The sequence below is a fragment of the Rhinolophus ferrumequinum genome, chromosome 3, assembly GCF_004115265.2.
Source record: "Rhinolophus ferrumequinum isolate MPI-CBG mRhiFer1 chromosome 3, mRhiFer1_v1.p, whole genome shotgun sequence".
Lineage (NCBI taxonomy): Eukaryota > Metazoa > Chordata > Mammalia > Chiroptera > Rhinolophidae > Rhinolophus > Rhinolophus ferrumequinum.
Genome location: NC_046286.1, coordinates 2519140 through 2530642, shown reverse-complemented (window position 1 = coordinate 2530642; position 11503 = coordinate 2519140). Strand labels below are relative to the sequence as shown.

Genomic DNA, 11503 nt, shown 5'->3' with positions numbered 1-11503 from the left:
TTTTGGGGGGAACACAAACAGACCACAGCCCCAACGAGGAAGTCAGTAGACTCAAGTTCAGCTGGGTCTAGTTGCAGTCTACGCTGAGGTAGGCCAGGAAGCCTCTGGTGGGGGGAGGGGCACAAACAGTGGACCTAGGATCTTCAGTTGTACACCTGTAGGACAGGGTCCTATCCTGAACGTATGCACTCATACAACATGCAGACACCATGCAGGATGCTGGTGAGACATCTGCTGAGACAGCAGATGTGAACACTGACCTTGTGGCATTAATAATCTAGAAGGAAAGCCACGCACCAGGATAGGAGACAAGGGAGGAGGATGGGACGGGGTCTGGAAATCATGGGTTCTCCTTTGGAGATTTCAGGTTGAATGGGCCTTCCTCACCAAACTTCTTTTTTCTTTTTTTTTTTCTTAAAGATTTTTATTGGGGAAGGGGAACAGGACTTTATTGGGGAACAGTGTGTACTTCCAGGCCTTTTTTCCAAGTCAAGTTGTCCTTTCAGTCTTAGTTGTAGAGGGCGCAACTCAGCTCCAGGTCCAGTTGCCGTTGCTAGTTGCAGGGGGCGCAGCCCACCATCCCTTGCGGGAGTTGAACCGGCAACCTTGTGGTTGAGAGGACAGCGCTCCAACCAACTGAGCCATCCGGGAGCTCAGCGGCAGCTCAGCTCAAGGTGCCGTGTTCAATTTTAGTTGCAGGGGGTGGAGCCCACCATCCCTTGCGGGACTCGAGGAATTGAACTGGCAACCTTGTGGTTGAGAGCCCACTGGCCCATGTGGGAATCGAACCGGCAGCCTTCGGAGTTAGGAGCATGGCGCTCCAACCGCCTGAGCCACCAGGCTGGCCCCTCTCACCAAACTTCTTGAAAAAAGAATTCACATTTGCAATCTCTACTTCCTCACAACCTACTCATTTCCCCCCTTAAATAAGGAGTATTGCTGTCACAGATGTGTCTGGTTCTGTCTTTCATACCCACTGTTTCTTAACACTTTGAACAATGCTTTCACTCCCTACTCTACTGAAACTGCTCTCTCAAATAGTACCCAATGACCAGAAATTACCAGGAGCCAAAATAAATGGCATTTTAACAGTTCTCTGCCTTCCTGAGAACCTCCCATGTTTGTCTCTAGATCCTGGATTCCTCACTCACCCAGGGTTCATGGACATGTCATCTCTTCACCCTCTACCGCCACGCATACCTCTCTAATCATCTCCCTCCCACCTTGTTTGTTCTCCTTTCCCCTGAATGCCTATCTCTGGACTTTTTCTCTCTTTGAGACTTTCCCTTGAAAATCTCATCCACTCCAAATTCAGACATCATTTCTAATGCTTCTCAACTATAGACTGAAAGTTTGTGTTCCCCTAAAATTCATATGTTGAAGCTTGATCCCCAATGTGATGGTGGGGCCTTTGGGGAGTGCTTAGGTCATGAAGGTGAACTGTCATGAATGGGATTATTGCCCTTATAAAGCGACCCCAGAGACTCCCTTGGCCCTTCCCCCATGTGAGGACATAGCTAGAAGACAGCCGTGTATGCACCAGAAGTGGCCCTCACCAGACACCAAATCTGCTGGTGCCTTGATCTTGGACTTCCCAGCCTCCAGAACAGTGAGAAATACATTTCTGTTGTTAATAAGCCACTCACTTTATGGCATTTTGTTACAGCAGCGTGAGTTGACTAAGACATTATCTGACCTATATATTTATACGCAGACATTCTTCCAGGGCCTGTGGAACACATCCACCTGGACCGTGCTGCTGGTCCTGTAAACTCAACATGTTTCAAATCAAACTGATGAAATGCCACTGAAACCCTGCTTCCCTGTCTCTATTAATGGCACCATTTCCCCAGCACCCTTATCTGAAAACTTGACACCTCCTCCTTGTCCCTCCTGCGTTTACTTTTGGTGCATTATCAGGCCCAGTCAATTCTACCATCGCAGTATCTTTGGAATCTGTAACCTTTCCCCTAGCCCTTGCCAGAAAAATGACCTCATCTAGGGCTATTGCAGCAGTTCCCCTGACAGGTCTCCGTCCTTCCTGCTCTCCCTGCTCCGAGTCTGCCTCCACACTGCCCACTGCTGTCAGGTTGTCCTCCCTACACACGCTTGTCCTCCCCTGACACTGCTCAACGGGCCTTCAAGACTCCCTATTGCTTACTCAATTGTTTACAAAATTTAAGTCTGGCCTTCAACCCCTTTCGTAATTTAAAATTATCCGGCTTATGTTGACTTAAAATCAACCTAATCTCCAACCAAACTGAATTACTTATCATTTCCACCTCCTGGTCTTTGCCTGGCTGTTCTCAAATCTTAGACCACTTTCTCTCATCTCTGCCTATTATAAACCAAATGCTTTGGTGCTCGTCAGGAGTTTCAGACCTGATCTAAGCCTGTGCTTAGGATGTCCCTCCCCACTTCACGTCTGCCTCTCCCCTTGGCCAAAACTGACCTATCCTCCAAGGTCCAAACAGTTCACCCCCTCACTCCAGCAAGAAGGAATCTCTTTCCCCTACAGGTTGGACTAGAGCAGTGGGTCTCTAAACAGAGCCCCAGGCATTCCTTGGAGCAATGATTCTCAGCCCTGGCTACACATTAGAGTCATCTGGGGAGCATTTAAAAATCCCAAAGCCCCAGTTGCAACTAGCCCAATTAAATCACAATCTCTGTGGGTGGCACTCAGGCATCGACATTTTTTAAGGCATCCCCAGATAATTCCCATGGCAGCCAAGACTGCAAATCACAGGTGTGGAAGCACTTCAGGGACCACAAACAAGTAGGGGAGAGCCACAGGCTGTGGCTTCAACCAGAGCAACTCTCTCTAGGAGAAAGGAATCGGGGTCTAAAACCTACCCATTATTCATGTTATCTGCATTTTTTTTTGTTTTTGTTTTTTGGTCTCTTCCTACCGGAGACCTTGGTGTACTCACCTTACCTTGTGAAGGCAGGAGACAAATCTGGCTCATCTCTGGTTTTCAGACCCTTATCGGAAAAGACCTCTTTGAATTCAATTGAATTGAGCGGAATTCAGCTGAGAAAAAAGTGACTGAAAATGACTTCTCCCAGGTCTCTTTACCTCACTCAGACTCCTCCTTCAGGAGGCGCATTCCAATTTGAGTCTCCTTCCACCTTACCTCCACTCCCTTGGAACATGGTGCCTTTGGCTCTTGCACCCTTATCAACAAAGATTCTGTCCTCCAACAGAGGCCCTGGCCTCCTCTAAAATCTACTTTGGAGCTCTGATTACCCCATGGTGAAATTCTGGTTCACCATCCCCTTCATTCATGAAAATTCAGTACCTGCATTGAGCTTTCTTCCCTGTCCCCAGCCACTCACTCCCTGTGTCAAAGCTTTGACTTGGTTGGCACCAATAACTACTACTCTTCAAAATCTCTTCAGTCTTTTCATGTCACCCCCTTCTCCACCCAGAACCCCATCCCCAAAATTCTTCATCCCCACCCGGACCTCCCATCCAATGACTCTCTCACTCTTCTTTGATGTTTGATCCCCTCCATTTTGTGCTTCCCTCGTCACCCAGCGTACATCTCCAGGTTCAACACAGTAATCACCTCTCAGCCCCTGCGCTGTATTCTCGGCCCCTCTCCTTCCAACACATTATATCCCTGGTTAGATCCAAGTCAGCCTGCTCCACACTTGCACCCAACAGCGGAATGTGTCTGGGGAAAACAGCCATACTGACTGTCTCACTTCCTGGGGGCCCTCAGCATGGCTGCAAGCCCACATTTCCCCAGTCAGTTCACATTCCCCAAATCTGAGACCAGTTTCACAAGCTGACAACCTTTCTTCTTATTTCAGTGAGGAAATAGAAACTTTCAGAAGAGAACTTCCTCATGACCGCGGCCCCGAATCTACCAGGCCAAGCATCTCTACCATATTCACTGCCTTCCCCTTGTGATGCAGAGAAGCTAACCTGTCCCCAGCCCGACACTGTCTGTCCGCTGGGATCCCATCCCTTCTCACCGGCTCCGAAAGAGGACTCTTGAAATTATCCCCCATCTCTCCTATATAATCAGGTTTCCTCTCTTTTCTGAAACATTTCCATCATCGAACAAACATACTATAATAACATAGCTCATCTTTGGGAAGAAAGAAAACCCTAGTTTGCTACTCACCTATGTATAGTAAAAGCACTGCATTCAGAAGAGTGGTTACCCTTTGGTGGGAGGGGAACTCTGATGGAGAGGGACACACAGGGAGCTTCAACAATAGCAGGAAGATTTGTTTCCTTAAGCTGCGTGATGTTCATTTGGTTACTTTGTAATGTATATGTGCCAAGGTTGACAAATCTGGGACTAGACCCATCAGCAACATACGACAACGCAGTTCATCATTCCCTCCTCCTTGAAATGCTTTCTTCACTTCAAATGCTCTTTCTGGATCCGACCAAAGAAAGTCTTCGCTAGTTCCTTATTTGCTGCTCCTTCGGTCTTCATTGACAGCTCCTACTGCTCCTCCAGATTCCTAAGAAGTAGAGGGCCCTCTCCTCTACCCTAATCAAGCTCTCATGACTCACCCCTTACCTGGATGTCCTGCTTCTGTTTTTGATGAATATAGTCCTTCCTCCATGCAGAAACCAGAGTGAGCTTGTAAATGCCCAATTCTCCATCTCACTTAGAACCCTCACCTGGGCCTGTGCAGCCTGTCTAGTCTTGCTCCTCCACAGCTCTCTGATTTCATCCCCTCCCACTCTTTCCCTTCCTTCCTCTGCTCAACCCACTCTGGCCCCCTTGCTTTTCTTCCAGTTGCTATGAATTTAGCATAAAAATCCAATTCCTTCCTGCCTGGGGTCTTTGGGCTCTTGTTTTCTCTCTGGACACTTCCTTCAGATATCTGTGTGTCTGCTCCCTTACTTACACCATTTATGTCTGCACAAACATTGCCTGCGCAAGGAGGCTTTCCTTGTCACTTGATGAAAAACAGCACCACGGACACCTGGGAGCATTTTCTGGCCATTCCCTCACCCCGTTTCATTGTGTTCATAGCACATGTTACTGCCTGACATTATATTATTTTTCTTTCTTGATGTACTTACTTATTTATCTAATGCTACCTGGTTGTACAGAACTGACATCATGTGTTTTAATGGTTGATTTTTATTGCCTGTTACCTTCACTTGAATATAAGCTACAAGAGATCGGGACTTTTCCCACTGCCTTATTCCCAGAATCTTGCACAGTGCCTGGCATGGAGGAGGCCCTCAGTACGGATCTGGGGAATGACTGAGTAGGTAGCTCAAAGAGTTGTGTGAGGAGAAAATGCGGTGACACACACTAGACGCTTAGTATGCCTGCTTCTGGGTCATGATGCAGTAGGCTCCGTAAAGAGCAGTTCTCATCTGCATTTTGGTGGTTGCTGGATTGGGGGTTTCAGGGGATGGGTGAGCGGGGAGGGGATTAAGAGGTAGAGATTGGTAGTTACAAAGTTGTCGTGGGGATGTAGAGCATAGCATGGGGAATATAGTCAGTAGCATTGTAATAACTGTGCATGCTGTCAGACGGGTACTGGATTTATCGGGTGATCACTGTGTAAGTGATATAAATGTCTAATTACTGTGTTGTACACCTGAAATTAATATAATGCTGTATAGCAACTGTAATTGAAAAACAAAAAAGAGTAGCTCTCGTCATCAAACATTTCCGAGGTAAAGGCTGCCTTTCACTGCTTCGTCCTGCCTGAAAACCCTGCCTATAAGGGAGGCACAAGCAAAACGCTTTGGGAGTGAACAGGAGGAACAATTTTGACATAAATCCCAGAACTAAAAACCACAGAAACCACCAAAACTAAACAGAAGGGGAAATTAATTTAGCCTTTGGAAAGCTGGAATTTTTGTCTCCCATGCTGATGCTAAATGGCAGAGAGCAAGTGCCCCAGATGGTTCCATGTGGTGGGGACGGATGCGAGGCTGTCAAACCCTCCAAGCAGCTCGCTGCCTGGTGGATGACAGGGCAGCATGGAAGAGTACTACAATGCTCTGGGAAAGCTGAGCTTGACAATGCAGAGGTGAGCGACACTGGGCACAAAGTGGCGTTCCTTTCCTTCTCTCTCCTGCCTCGTGCTGCTTCCTCTACCTCCAGTAAGTCCCTTCAATCACGGCATGTCAAAGTTACGGCCATCTTCCAAGCCTCAACCCTCTGACTCCTTTTCAGATCACCCCCAGTTGGACATAACTTCCCTTCCATGTACCACTTTTGCCCTCGCATCTGCAGCTTTGATTAACTAAGACTCTATCCTTATTGGACTACTGGTGGGAATCTCTGTATTTAGCTCCATGTTCCATTGATGAATTCTGAGTACTCAGTAAGGATTATTGAATGAATAAGAAAAGAACCTCACTTTGCCCACTTACAGGGCAGGTACCCTATGCTCTGTGTGTGGACAAAACACCAGCTCACCAATCACCTTGCACCGGCTCCTGAACCTCTGCTTGGGTTCTGCCATCAGGTTAGATCTTTAATGAAGGCAAAACACTGCCCTTATGGGATAGGGAAAAGAAAGTAGCAGAATATGGCAAAATTCTCTGAGCCACTTTGGAAAGAACGGACTCAGAAAGAAGGAAGGAAAGAAGTGACCCCAAGTGGAGTGTAAAACAATTATTTGCAGGTAAATCCTCAAAAACGTGTCAGATATGGGGTTTTCCCTCAAACTTATCATCCACAAGGCATTAAGGCCTGCATGATGACTTGGAGGAAAAGAGACTTTTTCTAAAATAGGGTTCATCTTCCATAACAGCTAGCCAAACTATTAACCCCTCCCTGACAAGTCCTTCCATTCTCCCGGATGCCTCTTTGACTTTCTTAACCCAGAGTCTCCCATAATCTCACTTTCTTTCCAGGGGTTCCTGTGTGCTCCTCCCTCCCGTCCCTCTCATCTGAAGCTGGGGAAATGTCTTAGGTACAAGGTAAGTCATGTCCCAGTTGCATCCACACACTTTGATGTTGGTGAAGTTAGCCCCTGCCACACCAAATGGAGGGACGGAGCAGAGAGCACTTGTAGTGAGAGGGTGGGAATGAATCCAGTCACTTGGGGCAGAAGCTTCCTTTTCAACTCTTCCCCTCAAGGCTGCTCTTCCATTTCATTCTCAAATCTTTAGGGAAAAGAGAGGAGATGTCGCTCCTTCCTCACTCCCCAGTTTAAGCCTCTATCCCAACAGGTAAGCATATTCTCATTTGTCATCCTCTTTTTATGTCTTCCTCAGATCCCATGTTCTCTAGCCAGGCCTGGGGATAAAATCCTCCTGGCTTCTTTCGCTCCTTCTCCCTGATTCCTTGGTGACTATTCCCAGAGAGCTGAGCCCTGGCATCATGAGACTCAAGGGGCAGGGAGCTGGGAGAAAGCAAGCAGTGTGAGTCAGTCAACATTCATGCAGTGACACTTCGGCGAAGCCTATGGTCTTTCCATTTCTGAGTCTTCACACCTCGGCCCTTCCTATCCTGTTTCTCAAGCTGAGACCTGGGCGAATCTATGGATCTATGAATGTCTCTTCTGGGGACTTCTCAGTCCTCTTATACAACTTAAATTTTATCTGTGATAGCGTGGTACAGTGTCAGATGCTTGCTGGACTTATCATAGTGATCGCTTCTTTAGGTGTATAAATGTTGAATAACTATGGTGTACACCTGAAAACTAATATAATATTGTATGTTAGCTATATTTTAATAGAAGTCTTCTTGAAAACTTAAATTTTGTGTTTTCATTTTGATGGGTCTTTTAAAAAATAAAAATATTAATTCTGGATGATTTGGATTACCTTTTCTTAGGAGTTTCAGTGCCAACGTTTGTATTTTTTTTTCTAGTCACCATGGTAAAAAGGGATCACCTGAAGAGACAAAGTCGACCAGTTAATTCAGTGTTTCTCAATATGGGGTCTATAGGTGTGTTCTTGGGGGTCATCTAACTCCTTCTTTAGATGCCAGCAAAAATCTCTCATCCTCAAGGAATAGTCCCTCATCCCTCACTCACTCTCATAGTACCTCACATTTCCTCATAGCACTGTGATTGCTTATTCTCCTTGGCCATGTCTCATGAGAGCTTATTCTCCTTGTAAGTCGCATGAGAGCAGGGACTGTGTCTGTCTCACCAACCTATGTGTCCCCAATTCCTAGCATGCTGCCTGGAACATAGCAGGTGCTCAATAAGTATTTGTTGAATGAATGAATGAGATGAAACACAAAAGAAATAGAAACGAGTTCCAGCCCTATAGAGTAGGTGGGAAAGGAAAAACACACACACAAAAAACAAGAGAACCTTTCAAAGCAATACATTTGTAGCAGAGTACAGCTTCTTTTAACTGAAAGAAGCTGATCTTTGAAGGGTCATTGGAGTGGCCCTCTCAATAATACACACATAATATAAATTAGCAATCTTTGTCCGGGGATTAGGGTGTAATCAAACCTTTTGTGACGCCCTTCCCAGAAATCTCTGAAATGGAAAGGGGAAGAGGAAGGGAGAAAAGATGGATTAATTTTCAACAGGAACCCAGGGATTCCAAGAATCAGAGTACTAAGCCATAGGGGAGGGGGTGGCAGTGTACCAAGGTTATTCTGGCACAGAACCCAGAAATACAACTTGAAAAAAAAAAGTCTAGGTTAGTGAGTCTCAACACAAAAGAGGAGTGGACTGTTTTGACACATATCTGTGGACAATGATGAAACTACCTTCCCTCCTGGCTGTCCTGCCATGGTCCTTGTAGTCTGAGGCGCAATGGCAGGGTGTTAAAGAGCAAAGTAAATGAGCCCAAGTGAAATACAGAATGGGATTTTCCTTCCCTGAAGAGCTGTGGTGGCCCAGCCTGCACAGGGAGCTGGGCAAGCAAGGCTGAATCACAAAGGGACCTACATTTTCTACTAGGAGGAAGAAGACCAGTTTTCCACTGATACACCCAGTGGAGCAGGTTATACCCGTTATATATGCAAAATATAGGACGTACCGAAGGAGCATAGAGCAAGGGATAAAGAGAATGAGGTTATTCTAGAATCATACTATTCAAAGTGTCGTCCAGGGACCATCATCATCATCATCATCCAAGAGCTTGTTAGAAATACAGAATCGCGGGCCCCGCCCCCCCCCCCCAGACTTCCTAAATCAGAACCTGCAATTTAACAAGTTCCCCAGGTGATTTGTATATGCTCGTCAAAATTTGAAAGGAACTGTCAAAGATTTCTTGAGGAAGAAGAGCTTGTAATGCAATGATGAATATGAGGGAAAAGGTAAGACTCAGGTGGTCCCCCACGGGAATAGGGCCGGTTAAGAAGAAAGAGGACTGAGGGTTTTTCTTGGAGCACCCTGGATAGAATAGGAGAAGGAGCAGGAGAATGGCTATGGCTGGGAGCCCCAAACACAGGGATAAAGTGAACAGCGCAGGGCCTGAGGGCACCAGATACAAGGACTGATTTGTCTGCTGCCGCTATTATTCGTCACCAGCTCCACCATTCCCCACTCTATCCGCGTTCATGCCAATCTCCCCTTTCAGGACTTTCCAGACTCGCAATAACCAGGCTAGCCGGACCTCGATAGTTCGGTTCGATTCGGCCTAGTTCGGTTGCTAAGGCCTGGAGCTTCCCAGGTGCGGGGGGGAAATGATGTCATGTCCAAAAGGCGGGGCAAGCAGGCTTCTCCCTCCTCCGGATTGGCTGCCAGGAATCTGACTAGCTTCGCCGACGTGCGCGCTCCAGGTTAGCTGTCGGTGTCTGTTCCCCGCGGCCCCTCCCCCCGGCGGGGCTCTCCGCCTGAGGCACGACTCTAAGGACAGTACTCAGTAAGCACTTAGCTTCGGAAGGAGAGGTGATCCGAATGGTCCGGCTGTCGCCACCAGGCTAGGCGCTTCGGCCTCCCAGGGACTTTTTGACTTGATCGGTGTCCGTAGTTGGGGCGGCTACCCGAACCGCAGGGAATTGTGGAATTTATAGTTCTGCGTTATAGTTCTCTGTGTGGACCAAGGCTCGAGGGGGACAGAGATTTTTGGAGGAAAAATTTTAAAAAGAGGACTTTGAGGACCGGGACCCGGGTCCCAGAAGGACGGGAAAGGAGTCTAAATAAGAATCCTACCATTAGCATTGTTTTGATTTTTTTTTTCAGGTGCTGACCTGAACCTGGTCCATCCTTGTCCCACCAAAACTGTTTACCCACGGTGGAAGGGACCAGGCAACCAAATGGAGACGCCACCAATCATTCCAGTGGGAGAGAAAGACACCTGCCAACCACAACAACAATGGGAAAAGGACCCCCAGAAGAACCTTGATTCAACTACTCAGATTAGGCAGCAGCCCCAAGAGACACCTATTGAAGTTCTTGAGCAGAAACTGAGCCCAGATCCAGCCAGCCAAATTCGAGAGAATCCTCAAGGGACTGAAAACCTGGCTGGTGGACTTGAAGAGGACTCTGATAAGTCTCCTAGATCAGCCAGTGAGACGCCAGAGCCCTTCCAAGCTTCTGATCTCTGGTACTGTCCAGATGGGAGCTTTGTCAAGAAGATCATAATTCGTGGCCGTGGCTTGGACAAACCCAAGCTGGGCTCCCACTGCCGGGTACTGGCTTTTGGGTTTCCTTTTGGGTCAGGGCTTCCAGAAGGCTGGACAGAGCTAACTATGGGGTTAGGTCCATGGAGGGAGGAAACTTGGGGGGAGATCATAGAGAAATGCTTGGAATCCATGTGTCAAGGTGAGGAGGCAGAGCTTCAGCTCCCTGGGCACTCTGGACCTCCTGTTAGACTCACACTGGCCTCCTTCACTCAGGGCCAGGATTCCTGGGAGCTGGAGGCCAGTGAGAAAGAGACCCTGGCCAGGCAAGAACGTGCAAGGGGCACAGAGTTATTTCGAGCTGGGAACCCTGAAGGCGCTGCCAGATGCTATGGACGGGCCCTTCGGCTGCTGCTGACTTTACCCCCACCTGGCTCTCCAGAACGAACTGCCCTTCATGCCAACCTGGCTGCATGTCAGTTGCTGCTAGGGCAGCCCCATTTGGCAGCCCAGAGCTGTGACCGGGTGTTGGAGCGGGAGCCTGGGCATTTAAAGGCCTTGTACCGAAGAGGGGTTGCCCAGGCTGCTCTTGGGAACCTGGAAAAAGCAACTGCTGACCTCAAGAAGGTGCTTGCGGTAGACCCAAAAAACCGGGCAGCGCAGGAAGAGCTGGGAAAGGTGATCTTTCAGGGGAAGAAACAGGATGCAGGGCTGGCACAGGGTCTGCGCAAGATGTTTGGATAATTAAAAGTTAATACTTAAAAGAGACAGGAACCTGTGAATTGTGATGGGTGCTGTGAGATTTTGGGGGGGGGGACCCAGAGGGAGTGTTTCAGCCCATAGCCTATTCCCTGCTTTTGCCTTCCTAGGGGAGGTAGCAGTGGTCTCAGCGCGCCTCTTTCCCTTTTTTACCATTAAAAAGCCATATGATCACGTGTCCTCCGCTTTTTCTTTCTTTTTTTTTTTTTTTTTTTTTTTTGGTGGGGTGGGAGTTGGGGGGGGGTGCTTATCCACTTCCGAAGATGATT

At 47.7% G+C, this 11503-nt stretch overlaps 1 protein-coding gene across 2 annotated transcripts; it reads left to right on the top strand.

Annotated features, from left to right (window-relative positions):
• The first annotated feature begins 9637 nt into the window (after window positions 1-9637).
• FKBPL (FKBP prolyl isomerase like) lies at window positions 9638-11406 on the top strand. 2 transcript variants are annotated; one of them, XM_033094442.1, is made up of 2 exons: window positions 9638-9692; window positions 10096-11406. In XM_033094442.1, the coding sequence occupies exon 2, from the start codon at window positions 10170-10172 to the stop codon at window positions 11217-11219; it is 1050 nt and encodes a 349-aa protein (XP_032950333.1). In that variant the 5' UTR covers window positions 9638-9692; window positions 10096-10169; the 3' UTR covers window positions 11220-11406. The 2 variants fall into 2 exon arrangements, with proteins under 2 accessions (XP_032950333.1, XP_032950322.1); XM_033094431.1 differs by having other exon boundaries at window positions 9651-9775.
• Window positions 11407-11503: the final 97 nt, after the last annotated feature.